At 39.2% G+C, this 22,777-nt stretch overlaps 1 protein-coding gene across 4 annotated transcripts in view; it reads left to right on the top strand.

Annotated features, from left to right (window-relative positions):
• Nucleotides 1-22,777, top strand: part of KCNJ6 (potassium inwardly rectifying channel subfamily J member 6) — a 156,912-nt gene that overhangs the window by 113,071 nt on the left and 21,064 nt on the right. For all 4 annotated transcript variants that reach the window (XM_048934032.1, XM_048934029.1, XM_048934033.1 and 1 more), the window contains one exon: nucleotides 3,026-3,946. In XM_048934032.1, the coding sequence (XP_048789989.1) occupies nucleotides 3,049-3,946 (898 nt within the window). In that variant the 5' untranslated portion in view covers nucleotides 3,026-3,048. The remainder of the gene's footprint in view (nucleotides 1-3,025; nucleotides 3,947-22,777) is intronic.

Genomic DNA, 22,777 nt, shown 5'->3' with positions numbered 1-22,777 from the left:
TGCAGAGTCCTTGGATCACTTATTTCAGGAGCTACGGGTTCACTCTAAAGTGAGAGCTCAGCCCAAGTGAGTTTTGGGCAATAATTCTGATCTAGATATCTCCCCATACTGGTATTTTTGGGGTCTTATAATATGGGCATTTGGACGAGGGAGAGTGTAAAATCTTGCATAAGAGAAAAAAATAAAAAATCTGCCTAATTTTTTCTTCTCTGAGACTGCCTGGGAGTTGAGAAATGACAGCACTGGAAACAGCCTAAAGGGTTGACAAAACGGCCAAATACCTCCAGGGAGATTACAATGTCTGCAAGTGTTAGTGAGGTGCTATACTGAAAGAGACTTAGATTAAATGCAGCCATTGGATCTGCTTGTTAAAAGCTGCCTTTTTCCACATCCACGCAGGAACCAGCTCTGGTGCCGCCTCCCAAAGCTGAGGAAAATTCTCACACGTTAAACCACTTACAGTGACAGAGCCAGCCCACCACCATGTGCTGGGAGCACAGCAGCAGTTTGCTCCTGCTACAAAACCTATAGCTGCTTGAGAAAACATGGCCCTTAGCTCTGCTTGTGGCTCAGTACATGCACTGTAAAAGGCAAGTAATGCTGGCTATGATGCACAAGGGCTTCATCAGCACAAAGTGTTTTGAAAGCTCTGTTAAAAATTTGCTGTATGAACAGAACATGCTTCATTCCCAGTAAGTACTTCTGTAAGAAACAAACACAAAGCAGGCTCGATGGGTGCAGTGTATGACAGGTAGCTATCCAGGGATAGCTACCTTCTTTCCAATTTTTCCTGATGACGCTAATAAAATTAGTGCCTGTGTCCCTTTCCCATCCTGTTAAGGTTTTTAATAAGCCTCGCACCTTCTGGTAAGAGATGTTCCAGGGAGAAGGCCTGGGGCATGGCTGCCTTTAGCAGCAGATATATTCTGAAATGCAACAGGGAACACCTGCATCCTATCTTTGTGCTCTAGCAGGGAAGAGAAAGACTAATATTCACAATGCATTAAATATAATGAAACACATTAAACCAGCATTGCTCACCTAACATACATTGCATTAAATCCTTAAAAGCCAGAGCTTTTGTAGGCTGTTCATGAGTATTTGAGGGGTCTGTTACTGCAGCAGTGTGATAGTTCCTCTGGACTGAAATATCCTTAGGCACAATGGAGTTAAGCATAAAGCGTGAAGCCCTAACTTCAAATTTTCTGCCTTTTTCTTTACTCTGTCTCACAAGGTTCCTTTAAGGCCTTTTTCTTGTGTTTATTTTGTCATACATTATATAGCATTAGTGATAATCCAAGTAGGCACACTGTCACCAACTGGGATAAGTTCATCCTGAACTGACTGGTCTGGGACACGATTTTAAGTGCTGCCACTACAATCAGCCTGAATAATGCTCCCAAGACACTGTAGCAAACTAAAAAATTGACACAGGGTGGAGTGTAGTGTTTAAAATATAGAACTGCTTCCATGTTTCCACGCTACTGTCAGCCTTTGAGCCTTACTTTTAACGTGGAAAAGGCTATGGGACTGAGCAGAAGCTTGGCTGTCAGTGAAGCAGGACAGGATGTAAGACAACCACTCTACAACCCATTTTTTTCTCTTGGTGTTTCACTCACTTCTAAAGTCACTTTTTTATGGAGCCCTTTCTCTGCAGAGATGAATCTGCACATCTTGAAAAATCTACATATACTGTGAGATTCCACAGTCTGCCATATAATACGCACAGCTGAGAGAGAGAAAGGCCAAAACATTCCTCAAGCCATACTTACATATTCAGAGCAGTCCCTTCTGCAAGTCCTCTCTCCAGTCTAGGACATCCCCAGCTACTCCTCGACATTGAAAGGGTTTGAGTCTATTGCCCAGGACAGCCAAGCGGAGACCCCAAGCCTGTGCAGTGCCAGAGACATGACAACTGGATCAGATAGGATCTAAAAATGAGAAAATTTGGAGTCAAGAGAAATTCTGATAGAAAGAAGCCTCAGAGTGCAGAAGGCTTTCCAATGAAAGGACAGACTTATTCTAGACCTCTTCAAGGTCCTTGGCTTCCTGGAGGAGGCCACTCTTCTTCATAAACTCTGCTTTCTTGTATATAAGCTAAACCTCATAAACTAATGAAGCTATTTATTTCAAGAGGCTGGGAAGCAATAGGGAAAAAAGACAGTTACTGTTGTTTCTGTTTTTTATATTCATATAAGACACTTAAATAGGGAACACTCTGTAGGATGATGTCATTAGAAAGGAACACTTGAATTAAAGGCCACAGGCATAACGAATTCAAATGATATCATGTTCTGAAGCACTGTATCTTTTACGTTGCTGGGAGAAGGACACACAGTTCCCTGTCTCAGTATCAGCGAGACACCGATTTTCTGTAGAAATGTATTTGAATTGGATTTGGCATATATTACATGAAATTCTGCCTTTCCTTCAACAGGAGTAGGACTGGCTAATTCTGAAAAAGAAAAAAAAAAAAAAAAAGGAAAAAAAAAGGAAAAAAAAAGTTTGTTTTTTTAAACCTCTGAAACTTCTTTAATACTTTCCCCGTAGCAATGCAATTCAGAGAAAAAAATAGTTCAACAATTGCTCATTTTCTCTGCTCATCTTCACGGAAACCCTCAAGCAAACTCATTTCCTCATTTATATCAGCTATCTCCCAGAAGATCTTTCTTGGTGCATAAAAAAATTCATTTATTAAACTGTAAAGGAGGACAGAGGGATAGAAAGATTTATTTGAATACATCCTGCAGAATTTAAATATGGGTGTAGATTGGATGTCCTGATAGATCAGAAAAAAGAGCATTTGCTTTTAAAGTATTTCTAGTTAGTAATAAAATGAGGATGCTTGACATCATTTGACTTCTGCATTATGCATGTAATAGGTGAGCAAATAATGAGGACAATAATTTTATTTATTAATAGTGATATCATTTTGGCAATATTTGAAGAAGTTATGTGTTAACTTTGGGAAATAATAAGAAAAATAATGTCTGCCTTTTTCTTGTTTGTTTGCTTTCAATGGCAGCTAACGTACTGGAAGAAGACTCAATGGAGCAGGACATAGAGAGCCCTGTCACTATTCATCAGCCAAAGTTACCCAAACAAGCTAGAGAGGATCTGCCAAAAAATCTAAACAAAGAATGTGCCAAGAGAAAAATCCAGAGATATGTTAGGAAAGATGGAAAATGCAACGTCCACCACGGGAATGTCAGAGAGACCTACCGTTACTTGACAGACATCTTCACTACTTTAGTTGATCTGAAGTGGAGGTTCAACTTGTTGATTTTTGTCATGGTTTACACAGTGACCTGGCTCTTCTTTGGAATGATCTGGTGGCTAATTGCCTACATGCGAGGAGATATGGATCATATAGGGGACAGCACGTGGACTCCATGCGTCAGCAACCTCAATGGGTTTGTCTCAGCCTTTTTATTCTCAATCGAGACAGAAACTACCATTGGGTATGGTTACCGGGTCATCACAGACAAGTGTCCCGAGGGAATTGTTCTTCTTTTAATTCAGTCTGTTTTAGGTTCTATCGTCAACGCTTTCATGGTTGGCTGTATGTTTGTGAAAATATCCCAACCCAAGAAGAGGGCAGAAACCTTGGTTTTTTCTACAAATGCAGTTATTTCCATGCGGGACGGAAAGCTATGTCTGATGTTCCGAGTAGGAGACCTTAGGAATTCACACATTGTAGAGGCATCAATACGAGCCAAGTTGATCAAATCCAAACAGACAAAGGAGGGGGAATTTATACCGCTCAACCAGACAGATATCAACGTAGGTTATTACACAGGGGATGATCGTCTCTTTTTGGTTTCACCACTGATCATCAGCCATGAAATTAACCAGCAGAGTCCTTTCTGGGAGATTTCCAAAGCCCAGTTGCCCAAAGAGGAGCTAGAAATTGTTGTAATCCTAGAAGGAATGGTGGAGGCAACAGGTAACATTTCTTATACTTTGTGTAAAGTAAATGCTTTAATATTAGAAAGGAAAATCAGTGGTTTTGCTTCAGTTTAAAGGAATAATTTCAATAGTTGATACATTTGCAAAAGGCATCAGTTATCCGGTTAGCTTCAAAATTAAAAGCGTGCCCAGTTTAATTGTCTGTTCCATCTTGCCTAATGAAATTAGTGTTGTTTCTGCTCTGTTTGGAAAATGGGATAGTTTTTCTCATTTTCTAAATTTTTTACAGCATGTCACACAGTTATTTGTCATTCTATTGCAGGAGCCACTCAACTACTAGGACCCTGTGGGATAAAATGTTTTAGAAACAAAAATATCAATTCAAAACTCTGTTTATGATTAACATGGAAGTACCATAGTTCCTGCTGCTTCCAATCACCCATGGGTAGCTGCAAAATAACTGCTTGCCACATTAAACTCCAAGCCTGTTTGGATCCAGTAAGAAATGATGATGTGTTTAGTTTTCTCTTTTTTACTTCACTGTTTACCTGCTTTTGTTTTAACTTGTAACTTGGACCTTGTTTCACTTTAGTTCATAAAAATCTATCCGATTTTGTATTTCACTTATCTCTCCTACACACTGCAAAAGTGTACAGAACACTTAATGCAAGTATATATAAATAAGGCACAAACGTCACCAAAGTCTTGTAGAGAGGCTGTTTGGTCATTAACTATAATTATACAGCAGAACATCAATAGCAGTCTATACAGAGAAAATGCCTCTTGGAATTCACAGTAAATGGCTAGCAGTGTTTCTTCTTTGCATTAAAACTAGAATAGTAGGAGGATGTTTTGTCTAAAAATGATGCACCTACTTCAGTCAGAGTGCTGGTATACTTGGCTTAGGAGAGATGTTTTTCCTGCTAATGACAGCATCAAATTCTGAACTGAATAAACATAAACAATACAAGGAAATGGTGATTAGAAAATGAAGAAAGGATGTGCTCAGGTAGAAGAAAATAGCAAGCAGAGAAATAGAACAACCAGATTTTCCATTTTCCCTACTACTGTAAAAGCTAGAAGAGTTTGAGGATGCAGATTACACTTCTCTGACACAAGTACAACCTTTCTAACCCTGACTCATGTTTTGCAACTGGAGCCAGGAAATAAAGAGCAATCTCTTACCAGAACATGTGTGTGTGTTTCACACATCTATTATGTGGTGTCAGAAAAAAATTGCATTTGTCACCATGTAATAAATGTGTGAGACAAAAATGAAGAAAAATATAATTCAAGGGAACTTGGCAGAGAGTCTGAAGAGGTAAATGCACGGCTTCCACATTTTCCAGAAAGTTGATGGCAACGAAGAGGAATCAAGGAAATGAAATGTTTAGTGTTTCTGATACGTGCAGTGAGTATAGAGGTTTCAAACATCTGTGTCACCTTTGGATGAGAAGATGAAGAAATTGCTGTTTGTTAGCTGAAAACATTCTGAAATTTCTGAACTGCAGCTAGATGAACTTGACATCCAAAAGAACAGTGGGTTGTTTTGGTGGTTTTTTTTTTTTTTTTTTTCAGATGTATTGAATACTATGTTTTCAAGGGGAAAAAAAAAAAAAGGGGGGGGGGGGGGGGGGGGAGGAAAAAGATTGGCAAGTAATAGTAACATTTGAGGGCTACTCAGAAAGTAACACCTCCCATTTTATTATGATGCTCCACAAAACCACAGGTGGATGCAGGTGGAATGGCAGCAGAGACTGAATTTTCCGATCAATATCCCATTAAATTTTGTAGCCATGTGATCGACAAAATGGCATCTGGCATAGAAATTCATATGAAGCAAAGGCATGCCATTTAATTCCTCCATGTGGGAAAAGTGGCACCCACTGACATTCACTGACACTTTCTGAACACTTCCACACAGTGAAAGTGAGTACAGTGAGGAGTGGTGCAGGGTGGTGCATTTCACCAATGGCAACAAAGGGTCACGTCCAGCACAGATTTTTCAAGTGTGATATGCAGGCTCTTGTTTATCACTGGCAAAAACATATAGCTAGTGGTGATGGCTGTGTTGAAAAATAGTGATTTGTAGCTGAGAATATGCTCTATCAAATAGGGCAATTGTGCTCCTTGTAACAGCTGTTGTTTCCATGGAAATAGTTAGGAGGCATTACTTTCAGAGCAGTCTATGTAAATAGCATCTCACTGAAAAAATGTAAAAGATCAGAACACAGTATACTTTGTATGTATACTTCTGCAGTACATCAAATGTAGCTTTGTTGTCTTAAGCCTTCAAGCTTCTCACTATTTAACCTTCTAATCCCTACTTCTTCTTGATCTTAGTACACTTACACAGCCTTCTATTCTCTCCTTTGCCGCTCTATTGATATATTGATCCTACCTTCTACTCAGTCATTATCATCTTCCACCAGTGAGGGTGTTTGGGCTGACAAGGTAATGTTAAAATTCTGGAATAATTCTGGAATAAGTTCATAGTTAATAGAAAGACTGGATGTAACTATTTGCAAACCTGCTGAAGCTGCCCAGGATAAAGGTGTAACCCTGCCACATTTTCAGCTGCTCCATTTCATTCTGTTGGGGCCATCTCTTTAGCATGCAGCTGTATGAGATATGAGGGGAGGGCATCATATAATATCACTTAACTGCATCATCAGGAATAGTAATGTCATAATTACTAGTACAGTTTCTGTTTGTGTGGTAGTCCACATGCACTGGATTACTTCTGCTGAAGATGCAACCAAACCAACATTCTACCATCACTAGACATTTTCCTTTTTTTTTTCTCAACAGATTTTTTTTTTTTAATTTACATTCTTGCAAATACTGAAAGAAAATTTAGGCCATCATATATTCACTTTTCCTTCTTACATCAAATGTAGAGTGAGAGCAGCAAGAGAAGCTGCTCACTGCAGAAATCTCCAGCACACTACTGTTCATACCTTCCAGTACTGCTCGAAGACACAGGATAGAAAAATACTGGCAATGAAGCTAAGAAACTGTGTCCTTAGCTATAGCAGCATCATCACTGAGTATCACTTTACATGCATCAAACACAGATGGACAGCATTATCTTCTGTGCATCAGAAAAAGTCACTCCAAATTCTGACCACATGAGAAAAATCCTTTCTAAATTTTCAGAGCTTCTCTACTCTTACATTTATCCTTTTAATGAGAGGTAATATGGTACAAACTGCTAAATATGAACATTTGCTATTATTTTTATCAATTATTGCTATTATTCTGTTTAAAGTTTTATTGAGAAAATATCACCTTATATAATAGTTTCCACCCAATGGGATTCAAGAGCTCAGCTACTTCTAGTATGAAATATAACTGCTTATGTAGCATCATGTAAACTTTGCACTGTGTTAGGAATAGAAATGAAGAATAACACATCTTTTGAAAGGAAATGAAAATTTTTAACCAAATCAAAATTTAGGAGAAACATCAAATCAAGGACACTCAAATTCCCCTTGGAAGCATCACCATACTTTCTGAGATAGAGAATGGAGTAGATATGTCTGCCAAGGCAGATATTGAAATGTCAGCCAAGAAAATATCACTACACCTTTACTATTGACATTAATTCTACCATAAGGGTTATTTTGAGGGCAGAAGATTCATAAAGGCACTTCCAACAAAATACAATGTCAAGCTGACTTCTTCATATTATATCAGCAAGAACTGAAAATAACACTGGTTTTATAAACGTTATTGATCCTTTCAATATGCAGTTTTCCTTATTTCTTTACTCAACAATCCTTCTGTGTTCAAAGGATAACACTCTCACAAAGGTTCACTCCTATGGCCTTTCTAGTACCAACACACGTCTCTCAAGCACCCAAAAAAGAAATGGTGTTTCTGAACTTGTTCTGTAGATCTCACAGCAGATATGTTACTGCAACACCTACCACTAGGGTTGGTGACTCAGCTGAAGATGCAGTGTCTCACACTTCTCATTTTGGTGGACCATGCTGCCACTCCTCAAGGTGAAGTGAGATCAGCTTTGCACAGCCCTACCCTGTGAAGTACGTCAGGCCATTATGAAGCAAATGACGATCCTTCAGGATTGGGGGGGAGCAAAAGTCCAACCAAACATCACCCTATCTAAAGGACATATCCATTACTTCCAGCTTTTACAGCCACTGTTCTGCTTCCCATTTTGCTAAAGGCAGGTGAGAGTGCAAGGAAGATGCAAGAATCAATAAAACTCAGCAATAACAAAAATAACCTCCATCTTTAGTACTTTTGCATCTTTTAGTGTCAGAATACAGCAGCGGCATTGAAACTACAGGATTCCAGCATCCCTTCCCTCCCTGTGGGAGAGCTGCAACACTATATGCAAATCTACTAACAGAAAAGAACAAGACCAATGCACCAATCTCAATCCCTCAGCATTTGAAATCTGCCATTGAAAACACTTGGTTTATATTAAAGTGCCATCATTTTTTTTTTATTATTTTTTTTTTTTTCCTGGAGATCAATTAAGATACTTGTTAGACTATGCAGTTTTACTGCAGTGGAATTTGAGTAAATAATTTTGTCCTTTGGTCTATGAAAAACAGAACACAGAGGCTCACAGATCCTGAACCCTGTCTCCCTTAAACAGTATGCACAAAAGTTTGGATCTGAATAATTTATATATTTCTCTCAAATTTAAAGAAAAACCAAGGGACCTGGTCTAGTGGGAGGTGTCCCACTAGATGGGAGTTGCATGGGAGTTGGAACTACATGATCTTCAAGGTTCCTTCTAACATAAATGGTCCTATGATTCTGTGATTCTATGAAATCTACAATTAATATATTTTATGTCAAGTTAACAGCCACTTTCCTACAATAGACTTGACAATTTTAACCCTTTTTCTCCAAGTGAAGTCTGTTTTTGATGCGGAGGTGAAGTGGGAAAGTGAAATATATGAGATGAGAGAGAAACTAGAAGGGGACAGAAAAATTCAGAGGAATTTTCAAAAAAGGAGAGAGAGAAAGGGGAGTGTCCCAAACAGCCCATAACTTTGATGTTAATGTGGTTTCTGAATTGTAAATAGTGGGGTTTAAAACTCTCATCTAAAGTTGCATTAAATTACAAAATAATAATAATAATAATAATAATAATAATAATAACTTTTTTCATCTCAGGAAAGTATTATAAAGGATTTCAATGTACTTTAGCCAGAAAGACCATCAAACCTGATGAAGTTGTGTCCAGCCAGCAGGGTGCACTAGATGACACTCTGGGAATTCCCTCTGCCTAAAAATAAAACATGAAACACTATCGAAGAAAAAGAAGACAGAAAACAAAAGATCAGCATATTTATAACTGCCAAGAAAATAAGCTACAAAGCTAGGCATAGAACTTCAGGCTTTTATGGATAATTTTACGAATAAACTTCTGATGGGGTGCATTTATAATTCTGACACACGGGCTGCTTGAGAGCAGTATTTGCAGAATGGCTCATCATAAACAAACACACTTGCCAGCTGTGGAAAATGTGTGTAGAAAACAATAAAATGTTCACACTGATGGTTATTTATATAGTAAACGATGCTATTGATCAGACAAACATTGTATAAAACTGTTCCCACTCTTCACTACAACCCCTTTGATTGACTGATTTATTGCCTTTTTGGTTTCACTCTACTGAATTGAAAATTTACCCCTTATCCTTGCCCAATCCTAACAAATACGTCCTTTTGATATGAATGTTAGCAGTTCCAACCTTTCAAAACATCTCAGCAGACCTTGTTCTCTCTCTGTCTCTCCAAATAAGCCTTGCTTGGGTTACAGTTTTGCACCAGAATTTTTTATTGCTCTTCAAAGAAGAGATGTTTATACTCTCAAATTACTTCTTAAGGGGATGTAGATGAAAGGCAGAAAAGGAATCAGGATTTCTCACACCCAAGTCTATCTGCAAGGCAACTGGTTAGAGTAGATTAGATTGTTGTGCTCCAGGATGTGACAAACATACATTGACTGACATGCAATTTAAACAGTTTTAAGAATAAATGGCTTATATTTACACTGCATGATCACCATTTCAGGAATGGTCAGAACACAACAGCTTTTCAGCCTTTAGGCTGTATTTTTTTATTTCTATTTTGGCATCATTTGTGTGTGAGGTGTTAGGCTTAGACATCTAAGTTCATCTGCACCTCTACCCATTTCCCTAGCATTTGCAAGAAATCTCTTTCACTTACGTTCCTTAATCACATTTACTTTTTTTTTTTAAATTCCACCAGTATTTTTCATTATTATTAATTTTAATGCAGAAAGTTAGAGCTATTAGCAGAAGGTATTGCAGTCATGAGCTGGAGCTCTAAATGTCGGCATAGAAAATCATTCCAATTTCATTGCAAAGTTTCTTATCAGGAAGCTTTCCTGAAGGAAAACATAAGACTTAAATGGAGCAGTTACAGTTTCACAGTAAGAGTCAAAACAATATGCAAAATGGCAAGAAGTGAGGGAACAGAGTTCATTAGAACAAAACAGAAATTTGGAGAGAGTGCACATATCGATTTCAGGGATGGAAAAGGAATCACACATTTTCTCTAACAGATTTGTTCTCTGAATGATGATAGTATACAAACATTTTACACAGTTTGATAACTGCCTATTATCTTTCTTTTATATCTTTCTTACCAATTCATTGCTCAGTTCGTCACAACAGCAGCTGCTCCCTTACCCCTAAACCTTTAGATACTCAGATTCAAGCAGTAAGTCAGATGCTAACAAGTAAGCTCCCTAAAAGGCAGGTTTCAGACCCTGCTATATTGAGTTAATAAATAAATCCTTGTCACAAATCAGGTATTATTAAAAAAATAACTTCATTGAACACGAATCAAACTTTCACAAGAGCTTCATTTTGTACATTGTACTCTTGCAAACTGTGTTTGGGCACAGGAAAGGGGCACTTCCAGTGCTGTGACTGCTCTCATAGACCTCCACTGTCAGCATTGTTCCTTTCCTAGGACAGTATCTAGCAGAAATAGACACACACTTTTTTTTCTGCACTCACTATTCCTTCTTAATCATAGCCCTGCATACACTATCCTTTGCAGCAATTATGATCTCCATGGCCAAAGGAATCACAGGATCACAAAGCTGTGGTGTAACACTGGCCATGTTGCTGCATCTCTAGCAGAAGGGCAATTAACAATGACACTTCCAGCAAATCTTCAAGCAACACTGTATTTCAATGTTTCAACAGAAAAGCAAGGAACGTGCAAAGGCATCTAGATGTGGAGTTCTCAGTACAGGAGAGATATGGACCTGTTGAAGTGCATCTGAAGGAGGGACACAAAAATGATCTAAGAGATTAAACATCTCTCCTATGGGGACAGGCTGAGAGAACTGGGGCTGTTCAGCCTGGAGAAGAGGAGGCTCCAGGGAGATCCAAAAATAGTCTTTCTGTATCTGAAGGGTGTCTATGAGAAAGAAAGGGACAGACTTTTTAGCAGGGACTGTTGGGATAGGACAAAGGGAAATAGTTTCAAACTAAAAGAGGGAAGATTTAGATTTTATATATAAGGAAGAAGTTTTTTAGAATAAGAGTGGTGAGGCACTGGCACTGGTTGTCCAGAGAGGCAGTGGATGCCCCATCCCTGGAGACACTCAAAGTCAGGCTGGATGGGGTTCTAAGCAACCTGATGGAGCTGCATCCCTGTTCATAGCAGAGGAGTTGGACCAGATAGCCTTTAAGAGTCCCTTCCAAGTCATACAGTTCTATGATTCTATGAATTCTATGGAGTTCTTGGGTCTTCAGGCTAAGATCAGACCCTAATGTATGTGCATAACTCAGGGGACTAAGCATGCATGTGATGAACTGCACTGTACTGTGTTTGATGTCCCCTATGTCTACACAATCTTGACCAGAAAGATCTCTACTTGCTGAACGAAATGGAAGATGTTAGACAAAGTGCACAGCAGCCATTTTATTTGAGTCAAAGAAATCACTTTTTCTGGAATGAACTGATTCTTTCATGTTGATCACCTTGTTCTCTTGTGTTTGATCTCCAGATATGAAGCATATTTAAGTAGCCTGTAGTTCAAAACCTTGGGATGTATTTTGGCAAAGTCTGTTTTTTGCCTATACCTCTAAAAGATCTTTTTGCTTTTCCCTTTGGTGCCTATTTATTCCCGGCTGTATAATGTTATTTTCTCCTCTTCAGTCTCACTGAATTATAGCAAAGGATAAATGTGTTACATTACATCTCTTGACAACAGCAAGATCTCTCCAAATTTATAGATGTTTATATCAATTCCTGATGAACATGAGCCAATTGGTTATTCATCTTCAACAGAAAGTTTACACAAAATTGAATAGAGTAGTAACTGCAAAGCCCTAAAAGACTGATGAACAAGCAGGGCTGATTTTGAAAAAAAAAAAAGAAAAACATTTCTTCCTTTGACAACATGTATGACTACCAGGCAACCCATGTTCACCTTTCTTGTACTCCTCTCCTGCCCTCTCCAGACCTACTGCATTGCTAAAAGAGATGGAAAAAGAGAAAATGTGGTTGTGGTTACGCTTGCTTATACATTCTTGCCATTCCCAAGAGAACTACAGGAAAAAAAATTCAAAAAGCTTCTCAAGATTTCTGTTCTTCTGGGTTTGGACAATTTTCATTCGTTGGTATTTCTGTGGATTGGAATACTTTCATTTAAAAATATGGGATTCTAATAAAAATAGAATTATTGGAGATATTCCATTCTAACAACTCATTCCAATAAAGAAACTTGATTTAAGAAACATTCAAAACATGAATATACATTAAACATCAGAGATTTATTTTTTAAAAAGTTTCCAGTGGTTATCAGAAACATCTTTAAGATTTCTGAGAGACAAGAAAAATTTAGTTAATGACAATATTTAGAGGGAATGCTTGGATCAGCTCCACTGATGAGAAATAAACAGTGGGAAGGGTAAAACATGCTCCAGGGGATTTCCTGTCCTGCAAATGATGCCAGGCTGTAGCTTTCCAATCTCCTCCTAGCAGTTCACTGCTACAAAGCCAGGAACTGTACAAATAGGTTCCCAAGACAGAATTGATTAGCACTATATCTCACATATTGGGTACTAGAGGAGGGCAGGTGTCATGCAGTTATGACAGTGTGAATGCAGCCCTCTGTCGTAGCAAGGGAAGGGAGCACTGAAGCCATGTCATCTACTTCAGGATTGCTCACAGCAATAGTCTAATTAACTTAAGGGAAACAAGGATCCAGGGATTTGGCACTGAATTTATACCTGCTAATAAAAAGAGCTGGAAAAGGCCAGCACATCCTTGATATCACCAAAGTTATGACAAGTATAAAAGAGAAAAAAAGACACATGAGGAAGGAAGCTGTCAAACACATCTGCCTACCTCAGCTCTCAGGTGCAGGATTCCCCAGGAGGTGAATGGGCTCAGGTTCACACATACAGTGAATGTTGCTGACCATACTAAATTCACTGGAGTAAAATGAATAAAAGTCTCTGTAGATACAGTGCTAAGCAATTTATTAAACTACAGCTTTTAGCACAAGCTGTTAGAAGGGTGAATGGCACACATCGAAATAAGTCCTTATGACAAACAAGGCCCACTGCTTACTGGGTTGTGGTAGTGAAAGTATACACATCAGCTTGAGGAAAGCAATTGGACTCCTCTATTTACCACTTGGGACGATATCTCTGGTGTTCTTTGTCCTGTTCAAGATGCCCCAGTACAAGAAAGACTTGGACTTAGTGAAGCAAGTTCAGAACAGGGCCACTAAGATGGCAGGGGGCCTGAGTACAGAATATAGAATCATAGAATCATTGAGGTTGGAAAAGACTTCTAAGATCATTTAGTCCAACTGTTGACCCATCACTACCATGTCCACTAACCATGTCCTTAACAACCACATTTCCATATTTCTTGACAACCTCCAGAGTTGGTGAATCCACCACTTCCCTGGGAACCCTGTGCCAGTGCCTCACCACTCTTTCTGAGAAGAAATGTTTCCAAATATCCAACCTGAACCTACTCCAGCACAACTTAAGGCCGTTCGCTCTTGTCCTATCGCTAGTTACACAGGAGAAGAAGCTGGCAGCCACGTTGCTGCAGCCTCCTTTCAGATTGCTGCAAAGGGCAATAAGGTCTTCCGAGAGCCTCCTCTTCTCCAGATTGAACAACAATTCCAATTTCCTCATCAGGTCCACATAAGGCTTGTGCTCCAGACCACTCACAGCTTTGCTGTCCACATGCTCCAGGGCCTCAATATCTTTCTTGTCATGAGGGGTCCAAAACTGCACACGTACTTGAGGTGCAGCTTCACCCATGTCAAGCACAGGGGAACAATCACCTCCCTGCTCCCACTGGCTGAGTTATTTCTCATACAAACCAGGATGCCATTGGCCTTCTTGGCTACTTGGGCTCACTGCTCGCTCTTGTTCAGGCCAGTACCAACCAGCACCCACAGATCCTTTTCCTCCAGAGGAATCTTACCTCTATCTGAACAGACCTAATAAAAGGTTAAAGAAAGCATAGAGACAGGCGTGATTCAGAGGTCCAGGATGATGGGACAAGAATTAATGGGTACATGATCAGACATCAGGAAAAGCCTTTTTTACCATGTGGCTGATCATACCTTGAGGCAGGGTCCCAGGAGGATAGAACTGCCATTCCTGCTGGTGCCCATAACCTGACTGAATAAGCCCTGAGCAATGTGAGCTATTTCGCTACACATTAAGCAGTATGTAGGACTGGTTGACTCTACAGATGTCTTCCAGTCTAAATTATTCACTGCTTGTTGCACTCAAAGTTTGCTTCTACAAGCATGTGATAGGAGTGAAGAATTAGATTGCTTTGAAAAGTGATTAGCCCAGCTAAAGAATTGCTCTCCCATGTCACCATTTAAGAATTGTGTTTTACATACCTGAAAACTGGGTAAGGACTATGAGTCCATTGCTTTGGTCAAGCAGCCAGTCAGTCAATGCAACCAAGTTTTGCTCCAGGAGGTTTGCTATAAGAGAACATCTTAAAATTGTGAGGCAGCACTTCATCAGACAACTGATCTTTGGAGAATGGCCCAAAGGTTGCACTAAATCAGCGTTCCTTATTTTTTCTGGATTTTTTTTCATTCCCCTTGCCAGAGTCTTTTTCATCTTTCAGCCTCTATAAACAGTGAGAGAGATGAGTATCGAACCTTGCTTCAGTTGTCTGCTTCTCTCTCCCTTGGACAGCTTTTGTATAATTCAAATGGGATACAAGAGATCTACCAATCTACAGTTGTTATTGTTATTATCATCATCACTGTTATCATCACAGCAGATAGCCTTGTATCTAGCAACAGTGTCAAGTGGTTTAAGATTTATCTTTGGGTGAGCCCTAAGGCACATCAGGGTTGACAACTTTTATTCCACCTTTCTGACTGATGCAGACAAATGCAAACTGAAGAGACAGGAGCTTACCATTAAAGGAGAAAAATCAATCTGACTATGGCAGAGCTGCCAGGCACCACCATAGCAAAAAAGATTTAAGACTCAGCCAGTCCAATTAAACTGCACTGGCACTATTTTTTAACTAGACATAAGGTTCACTGATGGATAAGAAGTATTAGCTTACTACACTTAGATCACCACAATGGAAAGGTCCCCCTGTTCCTTTCATTTTTTTTTTCAGTTTCTTTTTCCATTAGTCCTTTAATTACAGTGGGAGCTCTTCTTTCTTTCTTTTTTCTAGTAAGTACAATAATAGTTTTTAACTATCAATATGTTTATAATAGATGCTGTGAAAAAGTGTAGATGAGTTCAAAGCCAAAGGTTCCGAGTCAGTTACAGACTTCTGTCTGGTCAAAAATCCTTGAGCACACTACCTGTGTCTACGCAGCTGTGAAGTGAATGAGGTTTAGTTTTGGCAGTCTGAGGAAAATATCTTTCTCCTACTACAGATCAAGAGCAGGATCTCTTGGGAAGGCAAAAACCAACATCTGTCTTTGCATCACAGCAGTCTTGCACTTCACCAGCATCTAATTAATCACATTCAGTGCTTTTCAGGTGACATTTGTGGATCTGGCCTATGATGAGTACTCTTACTGCAGCAACTCAAGCTTTTCCACACCTTTCCACAGTGTATTCCTTTTAGAGGTGAAAGCTATAAGCAGTATGAGAGTTGTGTGTAAAGACCAATGCAAAATATTCATTTGCAGCACTTCCATCATAATTTGCAGTGTGAAGAAGGACAGGAAGTAGGGCCAGCAACAACAGACATCATCCTTTGGGAAGACATCAGAGAAGCAGATGTGGAAAGATTACAAGTCCACCATTCACAAATGGCCTACTCCACCTCTTTCCCTGAAGAACAACAACTGGTCCAAATTTTACAGTGAAATTGTTGGCATTTCTTTCTTTCTGTAGCAAAGAATCATGAGGCAAAGGTCTAACTCATTTCAAAAACAAAATAGATCCAGTAGTAGTTTTCCAACTTGCAAATGAATTAGGAAAAGTCCAAAGAAAATTCCATGTTTATGTTCCAGGACTACAATGGTACTCAAACTCCACTTTAAGACTCTCACTTCAGGGGCTAAACATAGATGCAATAGAGTTTTAAAACCCTGTTAAATTAGTAAAAATCCAGAGACAGAAGAACACACAAAATGAATCTTAACCTTACCACATTTACACTCTTTTATGCTTGAAGGAGATATAAAATGGTACAAGAGAATTCAAAAGCCATCAGTGATAGAAATCCAGTGCAAAAATACCCCTTACTAATGTGTATCAAATATTTATTATACAAGTTTTGAGCCTGTTTCACCAAGTTCATGGAGTAGGTCCCAGTCTCTGGTGGCCTTTGAATTAGGACCCCAAAGGAATAAATTGAGCTGTGCAATGCCTGTCAGTTCTCTAATGGCCTCAAAGAAGAATCAATTAATAGACTAATTAAAAGACAAATGAAAGATTTAAAGCAGATAAATGTTTATAATCTAGATTAAGTGCCCATATGGGAAATTTGGTTTATTAGAAGGGGACATTACGACACTCGAGAATACTACATACCTATGGGAGGAATGGTGTTTTCAAACAGGATATCTTCCCCACAGGCACACTGCACTGAAACAATCCTGCAGTCACTCTGTTCTCCACAGTCACTTTTCTTTCTGCATATGTGTGGAACAATCTGTTCTACAAAGACAGCCTGAACAAATCTTGAATATTTTATCATACAAACTGTTCACAGTAAATACAAACACTACTACATGTGAAAACACTTGGTCCATGAAAGTACACCTTACCCTATCTCTCTTATGTACCCAACTACCTCCTACCAAGCTTTCCATCTGCCATACACAGTTCAGTACACAATCTGTTGGAAAAAAAAAAAAAAAAAAGAGCCAAAATCTCATCAGATATTGCTGGTCCATTAAAAATGCATGCTAATGATTTCATTTAAATTATAACAGAACTAGAACAATGAGCTAGAGATTCTTATAAACATACACAGCTCTCAAGGCTGATCCTCTTTATGGCAGCCAAGACCGAGATCAGATCCCTCCTAAGACCTTTCTTTACACTAGGTAAGTATTTTATCAAGTAGATCAGAAGAACATTGATAAAGAATAAAACCAAACCACCTCCAGGAGTTTCTATGGAACCTTTTTTTCCTGATAAAGCCCTGCTCAGGAGGTTCCTTGGTCACAAAAACTTGTTTATGATATAAGGCCTTGACATTGTTGTTTTAGCATTGCCTTGTTCCTCATCTGCTCTTTTTTTTTTTTTATCTTTTTGTTTGTTTGTTTGTTTGTTTTTTGTTAAGGATCCAACAAGCCAAACAATATGTACATTTCAAAATAGTCCTCTGGTTAACAGTGTGTACCCAACAGCCCAATCTGTGATGCTGAAATGACAGCAGACAATTTTTTCTGATGACTGCAAAGCAACCAAAATAAAATACATGGAAAAAAAAAAAAAAAAAAAAAAAAAAAAAAAAAAAAAAAAAAAAAAGAAAGAAAGAAAAAAGCAATAAATCACAATCATTTACATCCATAAACCCATGCAGCATCTTCCATCTGAGCACTGCAGAGTGGAAAGTGTGCGCTATGGTCTCCTGTTCCCATATTCTTCTGGCTCTATGCAATGCAACATTGTGACATAGAAAAAACCATATGGAGGTCACACAAAATGTCCACATGTATCGTTTGGGGGATACCTTTCAATAATGAAAATCTCAAGTGATGCAATATCAGCAGCATCTAGATGTGAGCAAGTATAGGCTAGCTGCACTGCTGGAAGAGGATTTGTGTGACTGAGAAAGACTGCTGTGTGGTTGATGATGAATTACAGGAAAGTGGCTCTTGGCACTTGACAGGCACTTAAGCATCAGTTAGAAGTGATGTCTTTAACTTTCTATGGCAAAGCCACATCTTATCCACTATTACAGGTAAAGTGTATGTATAGAAAATAGGTGGTTGAAAATATAAAATATTTAAGTTAAGTATCAAGATCCAACCCCGAGGATGAGAAAGCCACTCAACTAAATTGGCTCCTGGTACGTGCTGTTCCTTCTGCTGTCTCAGCAGTTATTTATGTCAAGACTACCTCAGAGCCCACAAACTTTGGGATAATAAAGACAGATCAAAAATTCACATCTCAAAACCAAATAAATAAATACCCAGTGCTCTTTAAGCCACAAAGAACTACTGCTCAGAATGTTTGATCGATGCAAAGGAGACTGTTCAGTGCATTAATGTCAAAAGACACCCAGCTCAGAGAGTTTCCTTGACGTGCTGCACTTACTCAAAGATTGATGACTTGGAACCTGAGAGGAAAGAGCTTAGGTATTGAGCAAGGCCAGATATAGCAGTATCGGTATGAAAATAAAGGCTCAAATTGTCAAGCTTTCTAGTTCTGATTTGCCTCTCAGTAGTTTATTCAATAGAACTTCACTGTCCTCAGCCCAGACCCATGGTAGCACAGTGTGTTTCTCCCTAGGCAACTGTGAGAATATGAGGACAACAAGAAATGTGTGCTGCACCACACGGGGGTGTGGAGGCATCACACATTTGGATCCCACAGAAGATCAGGCAGTCCCAAGGCTGCTGGAGTCTTCTCCTGACTGTGCACTGGTAGGGTATCACTCTACTGCACGAATATCTGCTCAGTCCTCACACAGGGTTTTCTTTGCAGTTCAGTATGGCCACTTCTAACATGGACTCTGGGGATGTCAGGCAGACCAAGATACATTTTATCACCCATCCCACTCCAGAGCCAGCAGGGAAAGGAGTTTATACAGAGGAGTCTGGTTGTAGTGCTGTCATCTGCTAAGCATGACTTGAATCAGCTTCTCAGGGTGTCTCTCAGAGCCATAGGTGACTGTGTAATCCTGAGGATGCTTCATTTTAAACCACTGAACAAGGAACATCCTCATTTCCCTGAGAAAGCCTGCACCAGGTTGTCTCTGGACACTCCAGACAGATATCTTTCAGGTAAAAACAGTACATGGGAATACAAGAAAAACTGTTCAGAGCAGAAGCTGTGGAGCAAGATAAACAGCAACAGTACAGTGCATACCAGAAGGAAAGAACAATTTTAATATAATCAGATATTTAATTTAAGGATGGATGTAACTTACTTAAGTGGGCAAAATATGTAACACACCTGTATGCTGTTTAACAACAGGAGAAGAAAATAGCATTGAGCACCAGTGGGTGCACTGGCAGAAGATTAGTATTTAGTATATAACTGATGCTGTGAAAGTAAACATTGTAGGTTAATGCATAAACCCTTATTAGCATTTACAATAAGTTTCAGTACATTATCATGTGGCATAATGTCATTATCATTAAATGCTTTAGCATCACACAACAGTTGAATAATGAACCATGCTGATACAAGGACGATATTCCGAGTTAGTGGTGGTAATGTGCAGCAACAGCATTTTCAATATATTCCTTGTAATTACAGTAATCTCATTCTAGAAAAAGTTGTAAAAGTAAATCTGTGCTGGGGTAGTAAACTTCTGTACTCCACACTGTAAAAGCTTCAGCTTTCACTATCGTGAGTCTGAAGGCTTGGTGCTAAAGGGACCCTGTAAGTATTTGTAATCTGACAAGGAGAAAAACAAAATTTTCTTGAGGGATTTTTAAAAAACACTGAGTTTATAACAGTGCAAGAAATAGCAGGGACATTCCTGGGCAGAGGCTACTCAAATGTATGTGATCACTGAAATCCCAAGCAAAGCGAAAAATGTGTAGCAAGGTCTTCTAGCTCATTTGTGGATAGAGAAAAGTGGAGGAATTCATGCAAATCAAAACATACTCGCTAAAGCAGAACGTCTTGTGGGCTCAGAGGCTGAGCTGTAACCATTCAGGCTACAGATCAGGGTCAGTGAGCTTCTCCACTGCAAACTCAGAGGGAAGAAAGTAGCTGCACTCCAAAATGTGGTGTAAAGCATCGAGAGCAAAGAGCATTTTATGTTAATTTTCTATCAGCTTCAAATTGTTCAAGTTTCTCCTCTAAGGAGGAGAATCGAAAGTTTTATTGTGGAAAAGGTGTGTTTACAACACACACACACACACGAAAAAACAAAAAGGTTCAGAATGGTATTGTTTTGAGCTGCTATGCTATGAACTGCTACTCAAAAGGCACCTGTTTGTATTTTAAATGCGGAAACTCCCAATATGAACCACAGAATCATAGAATGGCTTAGGTTGGAAGGAACCTTAAAATGTGAGAACACCCTGAGTTTACTGAAGTCAACAGAAGGATTCACATGGCTTTGAGTGAAGACCAACCACACCATTACAAGGGCTTATTTTATTTGCATAATCACTACGCTGAGATTTTATTGCATCCAGAACACAAGGTATTACCCTAAATCTATCTCAAATGCCATATTGATTAGCTCTTCAGTGCAGGTTTTCTACTTCCAGCCCTCTTTCTCCAGCTCAGTGTAACTGAATGCAAGACCAAGGGGTGGAAAAAGTACCATCTGAACAGATGGGAAAGCAGATCCTTAGCATTACAGACAGGCAGACACCAGTATGATCTGAATGAAAGAGCAACTCCTTCTCACTGCATTCTCTGCATCTTTGTCTCCATATCTGAAAATGGGAGCACACAGTTCCTCTAGACTACAGCTGTACTATGGAGTAACAAGTTAGACTCATTTTTGAAGCTATTTGTATGGATGTGAACAATTACAGAGAAGGCACATCAAAAGAGACTCAAGCCCTGCATCTAATGTTGATAATGCACTTAATAGTAACATCCCTACTTTCCTGGAAGAGAACATTAAACCTGTTCAAAATACAGTATTTTTTTTTCCAAATTATAGTATTTCTTACCTCCTACATCGTATCTACCTTAATCATCTGACTCCCACATAACTGGCTCAACTTCAATGACAGTCTCCTCTACTTGTTTGAAAGTTATGTTATTTCCACTGCCATCAAAAAGGCATGATTTTCAAGTGAAGTTATTAAGTTACTAATACAAGGAACATTGTGTAGGTTCTACTAAAATAGGAATGGAAAAGAGATTCTCCCCTTCTAACAAAGGGTCGGATTTTCCTAGAGAGGAGTAGCCTTCATTTATTAGGTTTTGTCTGTCTCCAAAGAAGAGAAGCCTGTGTCCCTTTGTCATCCCAGTGATCTACTCCTGGTAACAGCAGAAAGAAACAGGATTCCTCTGAGGGTGAAGAACAGAAAAATACTACATCATTTTAATCAGATTGCTTTCATCTGAAGACCTATAACCTAAACATTAAAGGACAATGGGCAGCGTACAAACCCAGCTTTCTCCCAGAGGTTCCATAACACCAATCCATCAGCCTGTATGCAAACCAGAGTACAAGTGAACCTGATTTGTCAGAGCTAAGAGCAATTTGATCTGACTCACGTGCTTGATTCCCACCCAGCTACCAAGCTTTTCATACAGGACACAGTAAAATTATTCTGGAATAATCCCTGAGGAAATGTAAGTGAAAAAACTCTTCTGTTCTGGCCTACAGCTTTTCACCTCAAGCTTTGTATCTGCGCTGACAGCATCATGGACTTTAATCAACTTTACTGAGCTGTAACTAGTTTTATACCCACTCCCACATTTAAGAACAGACTTTGTTGAAAGACACCAATTTATTAATTTTGTGACGGTGAGTTGAACTGAGAGCTGCAAAATTAATCTCAAACCAATTATGTGTTTTGTGAGAGCTTCAGCTTCTTTTCTACACAGCTCTCTCAGCAGCCATCAAATCACCACAAGTGTTCATTTGCTGAATCCAACCTCCCTCAAGTTTCACTTCATTACCTGTCCATTCCCCCAGATCTTTCATCTCCACTCAGTACCTCTGAAATCAGCAGGAGGAGTGGATGGAGGGATGTTTCAGCCACTGCAATACGAAAGGTTTATGAAAATTGTGTTAGCAGCACCTACACTATTAATGAACAAAATCCTCCTGGCTCAGTCTTAAAACCTGCATTGTTTCAAAACCTGTCAGATCCCTTTAAAAAAAATTACAGCCTTCGTTCAGCTCAAGATTACACTTGACAGTGTGTCAGTTTGACATGCAGGCATCTGTCATTCCCTGACAAGGAGAGAAATAGAAAATAATAGACAACAGGAAAACTGAAGTTTTCTTATCTTCCTCCACTGTCCTCCCTTACGACAGATTCACCTTACAGGGCACAGATTCACATCCATCTGGGGTTCACCCAAGCTGAATACCTCAAAATGCTGAATCATACAACTGTGCTATTCTGTCATCCAGATTTCGTAGTGCTGTCTCCCTTCACACAAGTCTTTTCTGACTGCTCTGGCAAGCGAAAGTCCTTTCATAAGTAATGCTTTTCCCAGGAAGAAGTGTTCCTTGTCGATCTCATTACTCTCTACCCGGG

Source organism: Lagopus muta, chromosome 1 (genome assembly GCF_023343835.1).
Source record: "Lagopus muta isolate bLagMut1 chromosome 1, bLagMut1 primary, whole genome shotgun sequence".
NCBI classification, from domain to species: Eukaryota; Metazoa; Chordata; class Aves; order Galliformes; family Phasianidae; genus Lagopus; species Lagopus muta.
Note: the sequence above shows the minus strand (reverse complement) of the source record. Positions and strands in the feature narration are given on the sequence as shown.